The sequence below is a fragment of the Dama dama genome, chromosome 5, assembly GCF_033118175.1.
Source record: "Dama dama isolate Ldn47 chromosome 5, ASM3311817v1, whole genome shotgun sequence".
Lineage (NCBI taxonomy): Eukaryota > Metazoa > Chordata > Mammalia > Artiodactyla > Cervidae > Dama > Dama dama.
The window spans coordinates 65,417,879-65,442,108 of record NC_083685.1 but is presented as its reverse complement, the minus strand read 5'-3'; the positions used below and the strand labels follow the sequence as shown (position 1 = coordinate 65,442,108).

Here is a 24,230-nt window from a genome sequence, read left to right as displayed (position 1 = left end):
GGCAGTAACAGAAACGTAAAAGGAATAGGGAAAATATTTCCTAGTTATACATCTGATAAGGATGCAGTATCCAGAACATATAAAAAAACTCTGTAACTCAAGAACCCAATTCAAAAATTGTCAAAGGAATTAAATAGACATTTCTTCAAAGAGGCTAAATGAATGGCCAATTTTCATAGGAGAATTCTCTCAACATCATTAGTCACTAAAAAAATGCAAATCAAAACCACAATGAGACATCACAGCACCTAGGAGGGCTAGACTCAAAAAATCAGACAATAACAAGTGTTGGGAAGAATATGGAAAATCAGAACTCTCATACTTTGCTGGTGTTCAGCTCTACCATATGACCCAGCAACCCAAGAGAACTGAAAGTATATGTACATGCAAAAACTGTACATGAATGTTTACACCAGCTTTATTTGTAACAGCTCAAAGTGAAAAGTGGAAACAACCCAAATATCCATCAACTCATGAATGGATAAATTCATGGTTATAAATTGTGGTATATTATTTAGCCATAAAGAAACGAACGATGTTCTAATATTCACTACATTATAAATGAACTTTGAAAACATTATGCTAAATGACGGAACCTAGACTCAAAAGGCCACATATTGTAGGATTGCATTTATATCAAATGTCCATAATGGACATATCCTTAGAGACAGAAAGCAGGTGATGGGTGCCAAGGGTTGGGGTGGTGGGGAGGGGATGAGGAATGACTGCTTAATAGGTACACAGTTTCCTTGGAGGATATAATGAAAAACTTCTGGAATTAGTAGTGATGTTTGCACAACCTTTTCAATATCCTAAAAAGGGCTTCACCGGTGGTTCAGTGGTAAAGAATCCAGCTGCCAATGCAGGAGATGTGGGTTTGATCCCTGGGCTGTGGGTTTGATCCCACATGCTGTGGGGCAGCTGAGCCCACGTGCTGCAGCTACTGCTCCACAAGAGAAGCCACGGCAATGAGAGGCGCACACACTGCAAAGAAGAGTAGCCCCTGCTCGCCACAACAAAGATCCAGTGCAGCCAAAATAAAAAGTGATGAAAATAGGGACTTTGCTGGCAGTACAATGGTCAAGGCTTCCCCTTCCAATGCAGAGGGTACAGGTCAGTGAGTTAAGATTACAAGTGCCTCTTGGCCAAAAAAAACCAAAACATAAAACACAGTATTGTAACAAATTCAATAAAGACTTTTTAAAGAGATCCACGTCAAGTAAAAATGTAACAAATTAATAAAGTAGTTAGAAAGTTGAATTTTATCTGATTTTTACCTCAATTTTAAAAAATTGTTATCTTTGAAGAGACAGCAGCAGACATGCGTAACTGTCCCTGGTTCAGTTCAGTTCAGTTCAGTCGCTCAGTCGTGTCTGACTCTTTGCGACCCCATGAATCGAAGCACGCCAGGCCTCCCTGTCCATCACCAACTCCCGGAGTTTACTCAAACTCATTCCCATCGAGTCGGTGACGCCATTCAGCCATCTCATCCTGTCGTCCCCTTCTCCTCCTGCCCCCAATCCCTCCCAGCATCAGGGTCTTTTCTAGTGAGTTAACTCTTCGAATCAGGTGGCCAAAGTATTGGAGTTTCAGCGTCAGCATCAGTCCTTCCAGTGAACACCCAGGACTGATCTCCTTTAGGATGGACTGGTTGGATGTCCTTGCAGTCCAAGGGACTCTCAAGAGTCTTCTCCAACACCACAGTTCAAAAGCATCAATTTTTTGGTGCTCAGCTTTCTTCACAGTTCAACTCTCACATCCTTTTTTTTTCATTTCTAATTTTGTTAATTTGGTTCTTCTCTCTTTGTTTTCAAACGAATTCTTTAACTCTCACATCCATACATGACCACTGGAAAAACCATAGCCTTGACCAGACGGACCTTTGTTGGCAAAGTAATGTCTCTGCTTTTTAATATGCTATCTAGGTTGGTCATAACTTTCCTTCCAAGGAGTAAGCACCTTTTAATTTCATGGCTGTAGTCACCATCCACAGTGATTTTGGAGCCCCCAAAAATAAAGTCTGACACTGTTTCCACTGTCTCCCCATCTATTTCCCATGAGGTGATGGGACCAGATGCCATGATCTTAGTTTTCTGAACTGTCCCTGGTACTGAGTCCTAACTGTTCCCTGGGAAGCAAAGGCTCTGAAATCATTTCGAAACATCAGCAACTAGTTAATGCTTGTCCTTGGTTCTGACAGCTTTGACTCAAGCTGAGACCTCATTATAGGAGAGAGCGGCCCAGCAGAGCTCGTCCATCTTGGGTGAGATAACCCTGGTGCTCCTAGTGCTGGGTGGCCCGGATGAGCTTGTAGTTGTTGACAGGTAGCAACATTTGGGCTCATTAGAAGAGAGGATGGCAGGACTATATGCATAATAACAACTGTAAAGGATGGTCAGGGCCTTGCAGCCAACCCAGAGGCTTTTGGAAGCGGGGGCTGATTCTTGGCAAGGCATTCTTCATGAGGTTCTCTCCTCCTCACCTCTTAATGTCCTCCTTAGTAAGGCACCTAAGCCAGCAACAACAGGGCTTAAGGATTATTTGTGCTTTGGGACTTTAAGGCATGAGCTCAAATTTCTGGTGTAAGTGCAAAGAACCTCTTAAATAACTGACCATTATTCCCATTTTTCTTTGTATCTGAACAGTGCAGCGGTGGCAGTTTAATTAGAAGACAGATAGTGTCACAGCACTTAAAGTAAGTGACAGGCTTTCATCCACATGTGCTAACAGCACCAGGCAGTTTATGATGGCAACATCCGGCTTCATTGTTAATTACCCAATTTTATTAACCTTCAGACGCTTGAATTGTTTTCAGAGATTTACCCGTGGCAATTAACCGCAGCCAATTATCTGTAATGTTGCATGCATTTGGCTTGAATATGCAATGAGGACCCCTGTTTCAAAGCAGCGACAGTGAACTCCTACGATCCATGATGGAACAATAGAATGATTAAAGAAGCGCAGTTAATTTTCCAAGGCCTCCTGCTGGTTTACACATCTTAAGATACCAAAGAATCATAATGACTCAGCATAGAGAAAGTGCTCAAAATACCTCCAAGAGGATCTGACTCTTTAGAGTTAATTTTCAATGTGATTTGATGTGATATTTTTGGTAGAGAAACAAGGGAAGGTTTCACCCAAAGGCTTCTTTACTTTTGCTGGAATTAGCATCTCTGAGAGTGTTTCTTCTTAGCAGCCTGTGGCATCCAAGGGTCTCTATTGCTTAGGCATGATCAGAAAACAGTCTTGAAGAATTCTTTGTGACGCTTAACATTTATTTCCTCCTACAATTATCAAATGTTCATACCTCCTCTGACTTTCTTAAAGTTCTGTGCTCATTTTCTTTTCTGATATTTATATTTTTCTTAATTAGTAAGTGCTCTTATATGGTAAAAGTTTGCTGGGATATTTAAATAAGAATTGTACAGCTACTTTCAAAAAATTAGCGACTCAAGGTTTTCTTCTTTTTTTTCTTTTTCATTTATTTTTATTAGTTGGAGGCTAATTACTTTACAATATTGTAGTGGTTTTTGCCAAACACTGACATGAATCAGCCATGGATTTACATGTATTCCCCATCCCGATCCCCCATCCCGCCTCCCTCTCCACCCGATCCCTCTGGGTCTTCCCAGTGAACCAGCCCCAAGCACTTGTCTCCTGCATCCAACCTGGGCTGGGAATCTGTTTCACCCTAGATAATATACATGTTTCGATGCTGTTCTCTCTAAACATCCCACCCTCACCTTCTCCCACGGAGTCCAAAAGTCTGTTCTGTCCATCTGTGTCTCTTTTCAAGGTTTTCTTCTTATGTCTTCACTAGATTTTGGTGTCAAGAGTTATGAGTATATCATAGGTGAATTTGGGAGCTCCCTACGTTTTTTTATGGTTCAGAAGTATACAGACTATGAATCAGAATCATATCTGTTTTATACAAGTTTGAAGGCATTCAGTGTTTGTTTGTTTGTTTTTTAATATTTTTACTTATTTGGCTGCACTGGGTCTTAGTTGTTCCCTATAGGATCTAGTTCCCCCATCAGGGATTGAATCTGCCCCACCCCAACTCCTGCACTGCCCCCCACCTCCACCTGGGAGGGCAGAGTGCCAGTCACTGGACTACCAGGAATGTCCTGAAAGCATTCAGTTTTAAATTAACTTTCACCAGTTTTTTTTGTTGTTGTTGAAAATTTAGGTCAGCTTGGGTTTTCTTGATCATTTGTAGTTTCTTAGATAATGATCTATTTCATTCAGGCTTTCAATACCTTAGTCTTTAGCAGAGAATTGACTTGTTAATTTTAAAATATTTTTATCTCTTTATTAGTCTCAATTAATTTATATTTACCGTTTAGTGCTCTATCAAATTACTTAATTAATTTAAAAAATTCAGCTCTTGGATTTATTCATCAACACAATTGTTTCAGGATTTTCAAACTCTCTAAGGTTGTCTTTATTATTTTTGTTTCTTTTGTGTTCCATATTTATTTTATTGTTCTTTTCCTAACATCTTGAAATGGAATATTTTTAAATAAAATAAAATATTTTAAATAAAAAATTTAGAAAATTTCCTGAGTATAGATATGACTTTATCTTATACATTTAATAAAGTTTCCACTTTCAATATTTTGTAAATATTCTAATTTTTCTATTTTCTTTGGTTAAATAATTATAAGCTTTTTAGAAAGATTTGAGGTCTCTTTATAACATGTTACTAATGTAATTTTAGTTCATTGTGGTGTAGGAACTTGTTCAACACAATGAGAAAATAAAATAATTTTTTAAAGTGACTTATATGATCAATTTGAATTGCTCAAATTCTCACCATTTAAATAGCTTAGTTCAACAGATTTTAGTATATGCCTTTTTATTTGTGGGGGTATATTCTAAAGGGGTTTCCTAGGTGGCGCCAAAGGTAAAGAACACGCCTGCCAATGCAGGAGACAAAAAAGACGTGGGTTTGATTCCTGGATATGGAAGATCCCTTGGAGTAGGAAATGGCAACCCACTCCAGTATTCTTGCCTGGAAAATTCCATGGACAAAGGACCCTGGCGGGCTACAGTCCATGGGAACTCAAAGAGTCAGACACAACTGAGCACAAACACACACAGAGATTATCAAGTAAAAGACTACTCTTTTCTCTGAAATTTGTCCTTTCTTCTCCAAATCCACTAATGCTCTTCTTGTTCTGTTATCATCTCTCATTTGGACAACTCAGTACCAAACAGAATTGGTGTTGCAGCCTCCAATCTCTGCTACTCTGTTTCTCCACAATGCCACTAACATACCCACCTCCTGTTTAAAAGGTTTGAATGCTTCCTCACTGCCTACAGAGTGTAGGTCAAACCTTTCCTTGATGACACCCCTAGCCCATCACAGTTTCTCTCCAGGCTCACCCTGTATTCTGGGGCCCACCAGTGTTCCACCACACGGGCGCATCACCATGCTCTAGTTGTGCTGAGCTGGGAGCTCATTCCTGAATTCCACAACACTCCTGGCATTCCTTAGTGGTGTAATCTTTTTAGCTATCATTATTTATCTTTCCACACAATTGTCTTTTACACCCCAAATTTGGACCCATGTCTATAGCAGTCTTCTAATATTTCTAAAACTGTGCTTCTCTATCAAGTCAGATCTCCAGAAAGTTCCATGCCTAGACTACACTTTAAGGAAACTCTTGTATGCGATAGAGACACCTTCTCAGACTAGTATTTAGAATGTGGGCCCCAGGAAGAGACAGCCTTAGCATTCACTAAAAGCTGTGATTATAAGAAGGCATCCTTCAAGTTCCCTTTACAAAACTAACATGGTAATGCTCCCTTGGAGTACAGTGCACAGAAAATCTATAGTTATTGATAGCCTGGTATGCTTTCAATTAGATAATTAAAAATGTAATACACAATGTCTCTCTTGTTTTGGCCACCAAAAAACTCAGGATGCTATTTGTTCTGAGTCTAGCATTTATGATGTGCCAACTAGCTGTGTGACTTAAACTGGTCAATTCTCAGTTTCTTTATCTATAAAACAAAAGTAACCAATCCCTACTTTACACAGAGAAATGTGTGAGAAACCAGGCATGCTGTCCAGTCGCTTGTTAAAAATATGGACTACAGGCTTCTGAGAAACTGAACACTAAAATGCAGTGATTGGACCAGATAAAAATGGAACTCTGATCCACAATCTTCCCAAGAAACCAACCCCTGTATCTCCAAGGAAACAACCCACACCAACCCCTGTATCCTCAAGGAAACAACCCACACCAACCCCTGTGTCCACAAGGAAACAACCCACACCAACCCCTGTGTCCACAAGGAAACAAACCACACCAACCCCTGTGTCCACAAGGGAACAACCCACACCAACCCCTGTGTCCTCAAGCAAACACCTCAGACCAACCCTTGTATCCACAAGGAAACAACACACACCAATCCCTGTATCCACAAAGAAACAACCCACACCAACCCCTGTGTCCTCAAGGCAACAACCCACACCAACCCCTGTATCCACAGGGAAACAACCCACACTTACCTCTGTATCCTCAAGGAAACAACCCACACCAACTCCTGTATCCTCAAGGAAACAACCCACACCAACACCTGTACCCACAAGGAAACACCTCAGACCAACCCCTGTATGCACAAGGAAACAACCCACACCAACCCCTGTAATCCACTAGGAAACAACCCACACCAACCCCTGTGTCCTCAAGGAAACAACTCAGACCAACCCCTGTGTCCACAAGGAAACACCTCAGATCAACCCCTGTATCCACAAGGAAACAACCCACACCAACCCCTGTGTCCACAAGGAAACAACCCAGGAAGCCAGCCTTCTATAAGTCACACTGCTTCTCTGGTAATAATCCAAAAAGCTAAATGAGAACTTCTGCAACAACTGGCCCAAAGGCTACGAGTTATAAGCGACAGCTTCTGTAATTTTTGTCTCTGCTTTCACCTGAGGACCACCCGGAGAAAGTCACGTCTGCGCCCCTGCGCAGTCTCATGGAATGCCCCCTTCTCATCAGCCTGCCTCCCGCCTCCCCAGCAGCCACTCCCCACCAGGGCGTACTGAAGCCGCCTCCTTTTTCCAGAGAGCGTTCCCACCGGTCTGCGTGGCTCTGAGAGAACACAGGTTTGGTCGTGCTGTCTCAGCGCGTGCTGAGTGACCAGCCTTTGCTTTCCTCTGGCGGGCCTCTCTTGGCACGTCCGCTTTCACCCGCGGGACGCCGTGCTCAGTGCCAGCGGGATGCGGAGCATGGCCTCCCCCGCGGGGAGCTCACTGTCTAGGGAGAGCCGGCAAACACACAGATGGGGCGGGCAGCACGCTGAGGATGTCATGGCGGCAGTGCAGACCGTGCTGAGCTGGCGGGCAGCTGGGTGTCAGCGGCGGCCTGCCTCAGATGGCGGGCAGACAGGACTGCTCTGTGTACGAGAGACTTGAGCTGCGGCACAGAGGATGAGAATAAGCTGGCCACAAACAGGGGCAAAGAGCATTCCAGGCATAGAGGATCCGAGAACAGTAAGGGCCCCGGGTGGGAAACCACTCGGCAGGTTCCGGGAGGCCAGCAAGACCGAGGCACAGCGGGAAGAGAGTGGCATGAGAGGCAAACGAACAATTATTAGCTATGGCTAATAGCTATTGCTTTAACAACCTCTTGTTGCCTTAGTTGCAGTTTCAAACACTTGAAAGAAAACTTATCTATCCATCTATCTATTTATTTGGCTGCCCCAGGGCTTAGCTGTGGCACTTGGGAGCGCCCATCTCGGTTGCAGCATGTGGAATCTTCTTTTTTAGTTGTAGTGTGTGGGACCATGAATTGAACCCGGAGCCCTCTGCATTGGGAGCTCAGAGTCATAGCTGTTTGACCACCATGGACGTCCCAGTTTCACACACTTTGAAGTGGTCACTATGTTTTTGAAAAGTGGAATAAGTCATTGTGTATGTGTGTTAGTTGCTCAGTTGTGTCTGACTCTTTGTGACCCCATGGACTGTAGCCTGCCAGACTCCTCTGGCTATAGGGTTTCTCCAGGACAGAATACTGGAGTGGGTTGCCATTCCCTTCCCTTCCCAACCCAGGGATTGAATCCACATCTGCTACATCTCAGGCAGATTCTTTACCGTTTACTGTCTGAGTCACCAGTGAAGCCACCATTAATTAGAAATAATTTTAATAGCTAATATTTATCAAGAGCTTACTATTTTCTAGGACTTAAATATTTAATTCTCTACTTAATCCTGTATGGTAGATTACTATTACTTTCTTTCTACTGATGAGGAAGTGGAACAGAGAGTTTAGTAAATCTATCAAAGCTTTGCCAAAGCTGACATAGGAAATGAGCGGTTCCACTCCAAAGCTGGCCATGAGCTACTGTGCAGTGCTGCCTCTTCAGGCTACACAGCTCCTCTGACTCCTCTTTTGATGGAACACACAGGTCCTCCTGACTTTATAACAGTTACTGTGCTTGCTGGTAGCAGGAAACAGACTGGACTCTAGTCTATAATCTCCTATCAGGGATTCACATAACTTCAGATTATTTATGATTAAGTAACAGGATCTAATGGAGCATGAGAAAAATTTCCCTCACAAGAAAAATAAAACACTGAAATAAACATTCTGATAATCATTCTCAGTTTGCAGAATTTATCTACTATTTAATCTCTACCATAATTTATAACACAGATGTTTCTGTGGGTCAAAGTATGCCCAGCTGGCAAATAGTTGTGATTTTGCCCTCCTGGGGAAACCAACAATTAGTGCAAGGAGAACACAATGAAGATTGCTTTTATTATTTAAATAAATTTAGTCAGAGAAAGGAAGCAGGCAAAATAACCTGAGGATGGTAAAGGCATTGTTAACCACTCGTTTTTCAGGCGGAGTCCTGTTTCAGGGTTGATACCCTCTGATTGCCGCAAGCCTCCCCCATCAAGCAGCCCCTCAGTCAGGACTGCACCCGCAGGGCCTCACTTACATTCCCATCGTGGTTTGGGCACGACAGAGGCTTCCCTGCAGCCACGGCAGTGACGGTCTCCAGAATGGAGGACTCCTCGGCGCTGCTGCCTGGAGATCGCTGCAGCACGTCCATCAGGTTGGTGATGAAGAAGTTGTTCTGCAGCGCGGCCACCCCCTTCTCGGGCAGGATGGAGGTCTGGCGGCACACGGGGCAGGAGAGGGTTAAGCTGTGGGCGGGGATGTAGTTCTGCAGGCACCTGTCCAGGGGCAGAAGCGGGCTGTCAGCACAGTAGGGCTCTGCAGTGGCTACAAGGCTGCTCTGAGTAAACTTCTGTTGTGGTCTTCTTCGCTAGAAAAAGTGCATCTCTGAAGTCAACGGGTCACATTACATTGGACTGGTCAGCCATCTGGACAAATGATGCTCAAGGAAAATCTCATTGACTCCAGTATTCTTGCCTGGGAAATCCCATGAACAGAGGAGCCTGGTAGGCTACAGTCTATGGGGTCACAAAGAGTCGGACATGACTGAGAAACTGCAGTTTAGTTTAGTTTAGTTTGGTACTGTTTCCAAGAGCTTTGCCACACAAGCAAAGTATCGTCCATGGTGGGCATCACTGGCCTCACCAGGGAGCTTGGAAAAAATGCAGACTCAAACTCACAGGGCCCACTCCAGGTCTGATGAATCCGACTCCCGGCAATCTGTATGCCCATTTGAGATTAAGAAGCATTGGCCTCGAGTACCTAGTATGGCATTCATGAATTTGTGGAATTTTACACAAATTGGGAGAAACATGTCACTTTTTATTCTTGTTAGCATTGAAACTGTTTACACACAAGATCATAAGCAGACTTCAGACATCAAAAACATCAAAGTGGAAATGCTTTGTTTGAAATGGGGTTGCAACACACCATCTCTTCTTACTTCTCCTTAAGAGCCATCAATTTCATTCACTTAATCAGCAAAGAAAGAAAGAAAGAGAGCACCAAGTCGTGTCCGACTCTTGTGATCCCATGAACCTGCCAGGAGTGTGCCATGTTCCTCCGTCCATGGGATTCTCCAAGCAAGAATACTGGAGTGGGTTGCCATTTCCTTTTCTAGGGGATCTTCCTGACCCAGGAATGAAATCAGGTCTCCCGCAATGCAGGCAGAAGCTTTACTGACTGAGCTACGCTGGATAAATAATGACGGACCCACACACTTCTCACTAAATATAAAGTATAGTGGGTCCTTGAACAATGTGGGAATTAGGGGCGCTGACCCTCAGTGCAGTGGAAAATCCAAAAATCCACCCATGACTCAGAGCCAACCTTTCAATTAGCCGGTTCCTAGACATCCAGGGTTTATACCTGCAGATTCAACCAACCACAGATCTTGTCATTCTGCAGTATTAACTACTATTAACTACTGAAAACAATCTGCAAATGATAAACTCATGCAGTTCATGTGTTGTTTGAGGGTCAACTGTACTTCCAACAATCCTGTGATCACTTTTAAATGTATGAAGAAACACAGGCAGAGAGAGGATAGGCTACTTGCCCAAGGGACTTAGATGTCCAAACCCAGGCAATCTGGCACCAGAATCTAAGCTCGCCATAACTACAATGTTTCCCAGCTTCCATGACAAATAGAATTTGAAAACCTCTTATTTCTCCCCATTTCTCTTATTTTGCAGATGGGGAAACTGACATCAAGGAGGTTAACTGACTTTCCCTATGTCACACAGAGATTCCCAGGAGGCCCAAATGATAAAGAACCTGCCTGCCAATAAGACATAAGGATGTGGGTTCGATCCCTGGGTTGGGAAGATCCCCTGGAGAAGGAAATGGCAACCCACTCCAGTATTCTCGCCTGGAGAATCCCATGGACAGAGGAGCCTGGCGAGCTACAGTCTGTGGAGTTGCCGAGTCAGATATGATGGAAGTGACTTAGCACGCATGCACACATCTCACACAAGTAGATAGCACTGAATTAATATCAGGAATGAAGTAACTTCTGCTAAGGTCACCAGCAACACTGAAATCTAACACACATTTTTCAGTTCTGTCATTCATCAAGCTTGTCTACTCCCTGCCTTCCCGCTCCTTTTTTATCTTTCCTTGCCTTATGATACTGCACTCACCTGGTTCTCCTTCTGCCTGCTCTCTTTCCTACTGAGAGTCAGTATACTCTGGACTTAATCGAGGCTTATCGTAAGGCCTCTTCTCTCCCTGGGGTATTATATTATATTATAGTACATAACAATAAGCATAACACTCTCATATATACGTTTCCTCCCATGGATGTCTCCTCTGAGCCCCATGTCTCTCTCCTCTGGCAGAGAGACAAGCCAAGAGTACACCAAATGCTCTCTTGCATCTCTTCTTAGAGATCTCACAGGTCCTAAAACTCCACGTGTCCAAAACCAAACCCACGATCTTCCCACACTCTTTGTCCTCCTCCTTAGCAGTAAACTGCATCTCCATCCTTTCATCTAAGCAAACGCAAACCAGGAGTGGTTCTTAAAACAGTAAGAATTCCCTTACTGGTCTTCATTGTTCATATCCAACCCATCACCAAAGCCTGAAAATATCTTGCCAGGCTTCCCAGGTCTCTTCATCTGTATCATACCACCCTTGCTCAGATTTCTGCAGTCACCCTACCCCTGGTATTACTGTCATCCATCTTGTATCCCCCTCATCCTTCTCCATATTATAACCAGAGTGGTCCTCCCCAAATGTAAAGTTTAATCTCCTCCCCTCATATCTAAGATGAAACCCTTCCGTGGCTTCCACTGTTCTTACAGGCGAGACAAGAATCCACACGTGATAATGTGGATTGCGAACCCATGTGATCTGGCTTCTACATTTTTCTGTCTTCCTCTAATTTGCTGCACATCTGTCACCCTAGGCTTATTTAAGTTCTTCCAAAGTGTTCTATACCTCTGCAACATACTTGAAATTCTTTTCTTCTGCTTACTCCCCTTTGCTAAACTAATTTTTCTTCATCCTTGGGATTTCTGCCTAATCATGGCTTCTGCATGGAAGCCTTCTGCATTAGAGCCACTTGTCCTATTATATGGTTGCCATTGTGACTGGTTTAATTTCCTATTAACCTGAGTGAATTGGTGACTAATGACTGGCTGCTTTTCTTGGCTGGAAGCTTCATAAAGCCAGGGACTGTGTCTGCATCCTCCAAGCCCCACTGATGGCATTCTGGAAGAAATGAGAAGAAGTGAGCGGCTGTCCACCGAGCAGCCAGCCTTTGTGCCCAGCAAGAGGCAGAGACAATGGTCCTGGGTCTTCTCTTCTCTGGCAGAGAGACAAGCCGTGCATTTTTGTCTCTCACTTAGGGAAAGTTGCCAACACCTTGCAAAGGAAATCAGTTCGGTGCACACGGTGCTCGAACAACTCTCACGTGGCGTTCCCTAGGGACTTGCTTTGGCTGGCTCTTGAAAACCTCCAGCACTAGCTATTGGATGCTGCGTGGAAGTGGCCTGGGCTAGACCTGACAGCGCAAGAGGAACAGCCAGGGCAGTCCAGAAGTGCTGCTTTTCACCGGTCAGAGCAAGCGAACGGGAACCAGACACCAGCCTGAGCAGACCCGAACCCCGGCGGCTCTGCCAGGCTCCAGCCAAGTGGCTCTCAGCGGTGAGCACAGACAGTGCCCAGCTATATCGATTCCCGAATGTCAAATATGACCTTTCTACGTGAGTCCAGGGACATGTGCAGTTAGCGGGTAGTCATGTTTCAGCCATGTCCACTGAGTCAGGGAGAAAAATCACTCTCCTTGCTGCCATTTTGGAATATGAATTACAAAGTACTCAGTACTTGTAATTATATTCATAATTATAAAATTAGGAATAAAGTACAAACTTCCGGTGCCCTATATACCACCGCTTAAAACAAACAAAAAACTGTACATGCACTTGTGTGCATGCACACACACACACACACACACACACACACAAAACCCAAAACAAAGAAAGCAAAACAGAACACCACAACCACCAGTAACAAATTCACTTTCTCATCCATCCGTCACCACCAAGGCTGTGGCTCTCCTATTGTAATTGAGGCTTTCCAAAGTAAATCAGCTCAAAGCATGTTCAGGGAGACAACAAGTGTACATTAAACTGGATGGCAAATGCAATTAGCATTGATTTGAAGTCACTGAAAACACCAATTTTCTGTTCTATGATAGGAGGTAGAAAATTTTAACTATGTGTATTAAATAATAAAAAAATGTACTTACTAAATGCTATAACACATAATTAACATTTGTTAAGAAAAATATGCCAACTTACTAGGAAAATACTAAAATTAGATCACAGATAAACTAATTACCAACACCATTTTTTATGCCTAATTGCTGATGGGGTAAGTTGAACATGAGGGTAAAAATATATTTTGAAAACTGGTTAACTCAGTGGAAAAAACTATTCAAGAAAGAATATTCAGGTAATTTACAGTTATTTCTCACACACACACACATACACACACACACACACAGATGTTTCTTCATCTGAAACATCATCACGTTCAAATACACCATTAGTGTGTGTCTTCTGAAGTATCTCTGGAAGAAAACTCCCTCCTTTGAACTAACCCCTCATATACGCATGTATATTACCTGATTTGTTATGCAGGAGAAAATGATACATTTTTAATTATGTAAATATAAACTCTTCACTCAGTTGTGTCTGACTCTTTGCGACCCCATGGACTGTAGCCCACCAGGCTCCTCTGTCCATGGAATTCTCCAGGCAAGAATACTGGAGAGTGTTGCCATTCCCTTCTCTAGGGGATCTTCCCAACTAAGGGATCAAACCCAGGTTTCCCGCACTGTGGGCAGATTCTTTACCATCTGAGAACCTGGGAAGACTTTTAATTGGCCCTCATCAAAGATTCTCTATGAGGGCAAAAATGGTTTCACCAAGAACAAAGGGAAAAGTTTTAAAAACCTGAATCTTAAAATATTTAATGCTCCATCTCCCGTGGAAATAAATTAGTAGCTATTGGATTGCTTTCTCCCACTTGTAGTTCCTTGAAAGTAAATTCTTTGCAACTCATGATTATGTTTCTAGATGTCTATCAGAAGCACAAAAGACTTATCATCTCCCATAGGTAACTGTAGAATTCTGGACAGCACCCTTTGGCAGGTTGTAGGAAGTCAGTCTGTGAAACCCCCTTCTCCGAGCACAGAGGCTTACCTCTCGCAGAAAGTGTGCAGACAGGGGAGAACCTTGGGATTCTTGTACCTCTCCAGGCATATACTGCAAATCAGAAACTGCTTGTCAATCTGGCGCACCACAGGACTGGGGATGCTGGTGGCTTCACTGGCCATCCTAGACCACTGACATGGGGGGCCAGCTGTCTTTGACCCTGCACGCTGCTGCTGTCAGACAGAAAGACCAAAACGGAGACACATGTAGTAATCTGCAAACACAGATCAACCACTGCTTTACCTGCTGGGGCACTGTGCTCTGAATGCGGGTAGGGTTCCATGTTGTGACCCTGGCGTAGCCAACTGGCAGCGTTACAGAGGGTGTACAGTGAGGGGCCTGTTTTTTAAAATAAATAATCATCAATAAAATAAAATATTCAGATAATCAAAAATAATCAATAAAATCATCACATGTTCACTAGGCAAACAAAAAAAATTAGAATAAGGTAGCTTGCTGGGAGACTCACAGATATGGAGAACAAACCAGTGGTTATCAGTGAGGGGAGAGATGGGGGGACATATCGATACAGTGATGGGGGAGTGCAGAGTACAAACTATTGCGGGAAAGACAGGCTCAGGGATGTATCGTGCAACGTGGGAAATGTAGCCAATATTCTGTAGTCACTGTACATGGAAAGTAAACTTTAAAAATTGTATCAAAAATTAAATTGGTACAAGAAAAAAAAGAGGCATCTTGCTGGATTTCAAAGCAGGGGCAGCTGAAGGGATAGATACTCACATAGCTCTGCCTGTTCACACCTTCAGCCTCGATTATATCTGAATATATATGTATAGTCTTATTAAAATATAGTCTATTATAGTCTGTATTAAATAGAATAGTCTTATTCGGATAGAATGTGTTTTCTCAATTATTATACTTGAAGGGGGTCAAAATATGCCACGTCCAAATAAGCCACTTTGACATAAGGATTATTTTGAGCTGAAGTCAACTGAGAAATAGCAGATGAGGAAGAGCTCTCTCCCTCTGCCATCTGTCGACACAGGCAGGGCACCCATTCCCATTCGTAAAGGTGCACCACTCTTCAATACCAGGAAGAGAAGGAGATTCTTAATCACCAGAGTGGAGTGTGCACAAACTTGACTAAACATCCCTTACCCACTGTACACATCCTGGTCACCTTCCCACAGTTTACTGTCCCTAGAGGTCCAAACTTTTCCTTCGTCTAGCCAATTCTCCAGTTTGTGGTCCTTTACTGAAATAGTATATAAACTCTTGAGTCTAACCGCCTCTTCTATTCTATGAAGCTCCTATCAATGTAAAATTTAAAATATTAAATCAATAAAGTTCAACAAAACATGTTTTATCTTGAAAAAATGAAATATCAGTAAAATGTGTATATCTTTTTCTTCTGCTATCTGTCTTTTGCCACTTTAATTCACAGGCTTCAGGTATGAACTTAAGTGTATAGAAGAAAAATGGTTCCTTCCCTATATACTATTGATATGCAGGAATGGAATAATTAGAAATTTTCAGTGAAAACTTTGTATGTAGTGCAGACCATTTTCTTTAGAACTAAAGGTTTATAACCTTCATACTAATATGTATTTGTCATGAAGCGGGGACAAAGGCTAGAGGCAATCTCTATTATTTTAAGCAATATCTGTTGGTGTTCATGTGTGGGTATCTGAGGGACTGGTGAAATGAATTAATCCAGAGGAGGTTTCAAATATGAGAGTTCAGGTCAGCAAAAGAGAATTGGAAGAGGGTAACAAAGAAAGCAGAGGGTTATGAAAGAATATGGGAAGAAAAGATTATAACATAGAACACAACTCCATTTATCACCTTAAAGAATTTCTGGTTTCTGTCCCAAAGGGGTGAAACAAGGCTGAGCTAAAATTCATTTACTAATTGTCTAATATTTGCGAAGGTGTCCACAGCTCCTGCCCCAAATCCCAATAGAAATGCTCTATTCAAAAAAAATGTATGACCCTAGGTGGGAAGAAGGGAAGTATTTATGGATTGTTTAAACTGAGGTTCAGTTAGGAAGTTTGCCAGAATGTCAAACCCATGACCTTTTCACCCTTTAAACCACTATAACTCTCCTAGACTTGGGTTTTCAGAAGGCTGTGCTATGGAAGCTCGATTTATATACAACATTTTAACTTGATCCAGGACCTGTGTTCACAGAATCAACAATTTCACACTTTCTAAAACAAATGTTATTTTCCAAGTACAAATGGTATTTCTTCTTTCTCTCCACTAAATCACCAACTTTTAAAAAAGTATGTCAACTTTCCCACAGAAATATATTGGAGTACAGATACAAACATGACACACCCATTTTCCAACTCTATGCCTTCTTGGTAAGTTCTCTAAAGAGCATGATTAATAAATAGATTGGGCTTGTAAAAGCACCTGCTATACAAGTGTCATGTTCAAATGGAACTCACTGCATTAGTTAAACGGTGTAGGTGTGACAGATCTAATTAGCCAGCATTATCGGCTAGACTTTCATAGAATGAAAGTACCAGAGTAGAGAATGATACCCATTGACTGAATTAAATGCAGCTCTTTTCTCAGGAGCTCAAAGTGTTAGCACATCATCGACTTTTCTTTGACTGCATCCCTAAGATATCCCTAAGAATAGGGAAGGGATGGATTTGTCTGGCTTTAAGATAAGGAAACCAAAGCTGAGGGTTTAAATGACTTGTCCAAGGTCATCTAGTAAAATCAGTGAATCAGAAAGCTCAGATTTCAAGTTTTCTGCCTTATCTGATAAGTTAATGTTACCTAATTGTAAGCAAGTTTAACACTTGACTGGTGTGTGTGTGTGTGATTTATAAAGATTATAGACTTCTCACTTCAGCAGCACTTACACTGGAACAATACAGAAGATTGGTTTAGTCCCTGAGCAAGAATGACATATCAAGCATTCCATATAAATATATTTTAAATCATACTATATGGCTGATTCATGTTGAGGTTTGACAGGAAACAACGAAATTCTGTAAAGCAATTATCATTCAATTAAAAAATAAATAGGACTTCCCTGCTGGTCCAAGGGTTAAGATTTTAGGCTCCCAATGCAAGGGGCCCAGGTTCAATCCTTGGTCAGGGAACTAGATCCCACATGCCGAAACTAAAGATTCCGCGTGTGGCAACTAAGACCCAGCGTAGCCAAATAAATTAAAAATTTTTTAAATAAATAAATAATAAAAATAAATAAATTAATAAAATTTAAAAAATCATACTAAACTTTTCAGTTAAAATCAGTTAAAAAGAATTTTATTTTGAATAGCTTTTGAAAATGTTCTCGTTGAAATGGAGTAGGATCAAATAGTCCTTGCCCCGCCCCCCCATGTCCTCTGCCTGCCTTTTGCCTGTGGAAAACTTTAGTCAAAGAATAAGCTTAATCAGAGAAGTGAGACAAGCTGAAACAAAGGAAAACAGTCAAAGGAGACTAAATAATATTAATGTAGTCATTAAGCACAGTCAAGCCAAATAGCATATTCTTTGCAATAATCAGTCATGTTGAGTACTGAAGTAAGCAGAGAGAAAACATCAAACTGGATATTACTCTTTTTTTAACCTTAAACTTTCAATTTTGGCAAGAAAAAAACATTTGTTCTAATCAAACGATAATATGCTGACTAAATGACATTTCCTGAGCAGACATTTTTATTCTCCAAAGAGGAAATAAAAAACATTTCATTCTAATTTTCACTCTAATTCCACGATAATTATTGCAGTGGGTGAGAGGAAGTCTTTGTCAGTACTGTTAATCTATATGGTAAATTAAGTTTACTCATTAGCAGTAATTTAAAATCATGACAACGTCACAATCTGTCACAAGTGACCTGTTGAAGACTTCTGGATTTTCAGGACTCCCAGAATCAACACAAGAGGTTTCCAGCCCCCCAAGAGCTCCAAACCAAGACTTTGCCAAGATAATGATCATTCCCTGAAGATAACTGGATAGCCACAGAAGAAAGAAATTGGTCTGCTCCTGGAGGGAGAACGTGCTTAGAAACACGGAGGCACAAAATGTGTTTGTAAGCATTGTGTGAAGTGTTCCAACCATCCAAATATGCCACAGGAATGTCCACGGAACATCTGACAGCCTTTCTCCATCAAAGCATCTGGGTACAACTGCAGATTCTGGTCCCCTTTGATTAGAAAAGCTGTAAATACTTACTGGGCTTCCCCAGTAATCTACCTGCAATGCAGGAGCCACGGGAGACACAGCTTCAATCCCTGGGTCAGGAAGATCGCCTGGAGGAGGGCACAGCAACTCACTCCAGTATTCTTGCCTGAAAAATCCCATGGACAGAGGAGCCTGGCGGGCTACAGGCCATAGCATCCCATGGAGTTGGACACGACTGAAGTGACTTAGCACGCACGCGTGCAAATTCTTATCTAGATTCTCAGCTGTTCTCCTTTCCCCTTCTTGGTTTCTGAACTGTCTGAGATCCTTCTTGCACACAGCAGAAATTAAGAGCATGGTAATAAAGTTCAGAATACAGAACTACTCTTTGGCTGGGGGTCTGCAAGACACACATGAAAACAGCTGGCTGTAGTCGGTCTCTGCGGGAGCCAGCACGCTTCAGGATGCAGCGACTAGCAGTGTCTGTTCACAAGAGGCCGGCAGAGAGGCGATGATACAGAAGAGAGGGCAGAGCAAGCCCTTTTAAAGCCACACCAACAGCCAACGTTAGTGCAGTGTTGACGTGAGCCAGCTGTGAGAGCTCTTGTGTGGGGAGACCAGCGGAGGGTCCTTGCCGGTGGAAAACCAACAGTACTGCTTACAGCGGGGCTCATGCCCCACTCAGATCTTTGCTTTATATCCCCATCTCATTCTGCCCACTCTGTTTAAAATTGATACTTGCCCCAATCTCCTAGCGCTTATTACCCCCATCCTTGCTCCGTTTTTCTCCCTAGCACTGGTCCCTTTCCAATACAGGCTGCAATGTATTTATTGTGAATATTGCCTCCTCCCCACCCCATCCCTACACTACGACATAAGATTCACAAAGGCAGGGATTTTGATCTGATTGCTCTGAAGTAGTCCCTGCACCCAGAACTGTGCCTGGTACATAGCACACACATTAAAAAAAAAAAACTTTTTAGTTCGTATTGGGGTATAGCCAATTAAGATGTTGTGACAGTCCCAGGCGGACAGCAGAGGGACTCAGCCATACACACACATGTATCCGTCACTCCCATCCAGGCTGCCACATACCACTGAGCAGAGGTCCATATGCTGCACAGTAGGTCCTTGCTGGTTTTCCATTTTAAATGCAGCAGTGTGTACATGTCCATCCAAACTCCCTAACGATCCTTCCTCCCCATCCTTCCCCCAGCAAGTTAGTTCTCTAAGTCTATGAGTCTCGACACATTTTTGTAGGTGGACTGAATGGAAGTGTAACATGGGAACAGACTCAGTCCCAGCAGCAGAAAAGAGCAGCACTTGCTAAATTACAAGATGAAGAGCATGGTTATTACCAGGCATTTGAACATTTTCACTTGAAATCAAATATTACCTGCCTTCCCATATAAGTCTAATGCTTAGCAACATAAGCCATGATCCAGAAGCTAAATATTTAGTGACATATTTGAACACTCTTACAAATGCAGGAAAAGAAATTGAGAACTACCAAAGACACATATGCATGGAAATAAAAAAAAAAATCTAAGAAGGTTGACACATAAATTCCATATTAGTGGGGACTTGCCAACTAAACACAGCTTGTGTAGGTAAAAACAATGTAACCATCAGATAACAAAATCCTTGGGCATAGAAAAATCCTGCCCCAGCATTTCCTACCCCCACATCATCTCTGGTATTTTGCCTGATTCACTTTCTCAAATCTACAACTTGGTGGAAATTACAACCAAGTGGAAAAGAAGAATTTGATAGGAGGAGATGAAATGAAAGAAAAATGCCTGCATCCACAATTCCAAAATTGAAACCATGTCTCCCACTCCAAATTATACCACTGAGATCAGAAAACTATCCAAACCCTTTATTGCTGATGCTAGAGTGATGAAGAGTAGGGAGAGAGGATGGAGGAGAAAAAACAGACTGCAAACATCTTCTGGAGAAAGGGAGATTGGTGAAAGCTTGTCTGGCTGGTCTAAGAAACATGGTTGGAAATAGGTCAAGAATCCTTTGCAAAATCAAATTTTAACATGTCATTTGCGGGTAAGCGGCAGCATATTTGATTATATGTCATCCTAAAGGCACTAGATTCCATTTCCATTGTTTAATTTTATGGCATTCCTGGATTATGGCTTCTCTTTATGGAACTTAATTTATTTATTAATATAGCTACTTTTTTTTTAATGCTTCTTGGACCAACGACAATGGTGCAGATGTGCTTAAATTAACTTCCCAAGAAGTTAAAAGTCTTCTTTTACATTTATAGGAAGGAATTCTTGAATCACTGGGATTATCTATAAACTCACAGTAAACTACCTTTTACCTTCCAGAGCAGGTGGAACCTGGAGCTCAAGGTACAGATTAAAATACAATTCAAAAAACAAGGTATTTTTAATGTTTCAAATTTATGAGCATATTATCATCCACTTGCAATGAAATCTGCATTGTTACTGAGGACTCAACTAGAGGAAAGAAAAGAGGACAATCCTCAGTGAAATTAAAACAGGGTGACCTATTTCCAGTTCAATCAAGCCTCTATCCCAAATGGGCCATTTCGTAAATTAGAAAAGCCAGATGCAATATCTTTCTTGACGGGAGGAATGTGAGTGTGCATGGAGGCGGGGCAGGGGGCCTCAGGAAGCCATCGCTTCAACTTCTGTCTCCAGGGAGGCATGTGCCCAAGCTTTCCAAAGGGTTCTCCTTCCCAGGGTCAGATGTATGACAGCTCCCCTAGACTGCTGAGCTTGATCATATGGAAGCTGATTTTTAAGCCAAGCCCCCAACTTGTGATATGACAGTTACACCTGTTTCCTCTGCCTCTTTCTTCAGTTTGCCAACATTTGCCATTGCCTTCTTCATGAAAGTACGCACCTTCCGTAGTCAGTTCTTAAGATCTGTTTTGGGTTTTCTAAGTTCCAGAAGGCTGGGTCTGTGTGATGGGGAGTGTTAAGTGGTCAGGCTAATTGACATTCATCTGACAGTGCCCTGGGACAGTCAGGGTGAGTGGGGTCTCCTCTCCCCACATCCATCACCTTGCCAAGTCTCTTCCCTTGCTTTCCTTGGGGACTACACAAAGAGGCTGAATATTCTGGGAAAAGGTAGAGGGCAGCCAGGGCTCTAAGCCCCAGGAGGTGGGTGAGATTATTGAGAAAGGGGAAGAGAAATCTATTCTACAAAGGAACTTCAAAAGACACAGGCGTATATAGCAGCAATACGTTCCCCCCCCCCCCCCGGAAGCATATTATTTAAATCTGTTGTTGATTAGAATAAATGTTTACTTTAACTAATAAGTTTTTGAATAATAATAAAAAGACTTAGAAGAATAGAAGCCATTGAGAATATGAAGGCAGAAGAGGGTAAAGTAGAAAAGGGAAGACTGGCATGTAAAAAGCAGGAATGAATATCTCCTCCAATGATGTTATTTGAATAATTATATTGGGTTTCTTTTTCCTCAGTATTTGTGTCTAATCTGAATCTGCAAATTCTTCAAGGAAGCCTGATCTGGTCAATTCTGATAAACTACATAATAGTAATATTCAAAGAACCCTAATAGAGAGCAGATCCTATAAATCTACACTACAATTCTTATATAAGTAATAAAGGGACACAGATAGCAATAGAGATTTTTTTTTTTTTTTGAAAAGTAATCACAGGTGTGCGCAAATGAGAATTTTACCACAATTAGAAGTAACTCGGTCACATTTTTTAAAAGAAAAAAAAATGACAGTAAAAAATTTGTGGCAATTTTTAAAGTTTGGAAGTATTTCTCTCCTATACATCTCAATAATACACATAAATATTTGGCTGAAGTCTTAGTTTTATCAGAGAGGTAATGAAAAAAAAGCACAGGGAGTCTTAAAAATTAAGCTTAGTTAAATAAATGGCTACATATTTAGGATTTTTTTCTACTTAATAAGGATAGGTAAAAGAAAGTCATGAGTTTGGAGAAATTAATGTCTAAAGAAATCAAAGTGAAGGACATTTTTACTTTAGTAAGACAAAGAATGAGTATTTTTTTTACCCTATTTCACAAGCAACAAAATTACTCAACTTTTGTTATCAAATAAAAAAATTAAGTCATCCCAAGATTATAACATTAACTGATGAAAATATTTATAGATTTTATTCTCCATTTAAAATTGTGTGCGCTATATATACACTGTTCTCTTGTTTCTTGAAACAGCACATTCTACCAGAGAAGACTTTAACATTCAGCAGTGTTTTAACCTTTCCAATGCCAACCCCTCGTGTCTTTCTAGGAGAAAATTGGAAAGAAACACTTGGAGGCTTAGGAAAGGCCACTATTCACGTCTTTGCAACAGAAAGCCGCTTTCTGGTACCACAGCACACACGAAACTTCTCATTGTGTGCTTGCTCTGGAGGGGCGTGCATTATTTAACACCACAGTGGGCTAGGAAGGATGCTGCTAAAGCATCTGTCCAAAAATACTGAAAGGCACCAGGAAATAGGTTCACAGTGGGCAGGAGTGAATCTTAGTACTTAAGAAATCAATTCAAGAATCTGGGCAAACAAATGGCTTTCCTTACATAGTCTGATTAAAACAAAGCCGAGAACAAAAACCGCTCACAATTTACTCATGAGGAATGTAAGATGATTTAAACCAAATAATTTGAACTAATAATTTTTTAAATGCCTCATTCTGAATCTATGAACCTGTTCCTTAAAGCTGATAGTGAAACCATCTTTTCTTAAGATAGAAATATCATTTTACCTTTGGGTTCAGAAATCTAATTAACATTCAATTTTTAATTTAAAATAATAGCTTTCCTACTTGCTCTCCTAATCCCCTGCCCCCACCTCCCGCCACCTCAATAAGGAATAATGACAGGGTGGGGCATCATTGCACAGACAGCTCTTGGATACAAAAATGATGCCTACTGTTTCAGGAAGCAAACCTAAGGTCCAACCCAAGATTTTTTTCTCCCCTTCTATGTAGTGCTGCCATTGAACTCCACCCAGATTTGAGTCTATTTCAAAGGCAGCAAAAAAAAAAAAAGTCAGAAAAGACCCCAAATGTTTTCCTGCATATTTTCTGATCATCAATGGCATTCAGAATTCAGAGGGTCGAGTCATGCATTATGAATGACTGGGTTTCCAATGGTAACTGGGAACTGTGGCACTCAACCCCAGGGTTCCCTAACAGAGGACACAGTGGGGGAGGGTCGAATCAGTCTCCTCTACCCTGGGGTACCGAGGAAGGAATCCTGCAAATTAAACATTTCATCCCCATTTTTGTACCCAACAGAGAGATGCACAGGGGAAAAAAATCTTATATTTAAAATAGGCCTATATACACATTACAATAAAGACTAGTAAAAATAAAGATCCAGTTAGATCACATTAGAAACTTGATAAGAACAATCTTGCATGGTGATCTCCCTATTCTTGCTAATTTGATGCTTTTGTTTAAGCAGAGTGGGTCTCCCTCTGTCTGATAGTTCCAGAGCATACAGCATCACCATGAAAGAGAAAAGAGGGGTAAACGCCAGAACAGAGGCAGCAGGATGAATTAGTTATTCACCTGGCGTAAGACTAAGCAGTATGAGCACCAGGACCTACCCATTTCTGCAGAGACTAATGAAGGAGGCAAAGAACGACATCTTCCCCCGCCAGGCGCTGCAGCCCGCGGCCACCCAAAAGAACAATGCACATTTCTGCTCACGTCTCGAGTTTGGAAGCACCGTGCAAAGAGACTGGTTAAAATTCCCTACCATGCAGTGCAGCCATCATCAGAAGCCCAGCATATCTTCTGCTCTATGGAGTGATGTGCCAGCTCATGAACAGAAGAGAGGAAGAGGAAAATGGAGGAGACAAGAGAAGGCTCAGGAAAGTCGGCAGGGATGTTTCTGGGTCATTAACAAGTGGGAGACCCCTTTCGGTATTCAAACCAATCAACCTTTATCTCCCAGGACATCTTTTTCTCACTCAGCGTCTGTTGAAAAG

At 41.8% G+C, this 24,230-nt stretch overlaps 1 protein-coding gene across 5 annotated transcripts in view; it reads right to left on the bottom strand.

Annotated features, from left to right (window-relative positions):
- TRIM2 (tripartite motif containing 2) overlaps positions 1 to 24,230 on the bottom strand; it is a 126,362-nt gene that overhangs the window by 41,538 nt on the left and 60,594 nt on the right. For 2 of the 5 annotated variants that reach the window (XM_061142528.1, XM_061142532.1), the window contains exons 2-3: positions 14,132 to 14,316; positions 8,962 to 9,199 (exon numbers count right to left, since the gene is read on the bottom strand). In XM_061142528.1, the coding sequence (XP_060998511.1) occupies positions 8,962 to 9,199; positions 14,132 to 14,316 (423 nt within the window). The remainder of the gene's footprint in view (positions 1 to 8,961; positions 9,200 to 14,131; positions 14,317 to 24,230) is intronic. The other 3 variants (XM_061142531.1, XM_061142529.1, XM_061142530.1) reach the window with 3 other exon arrangements.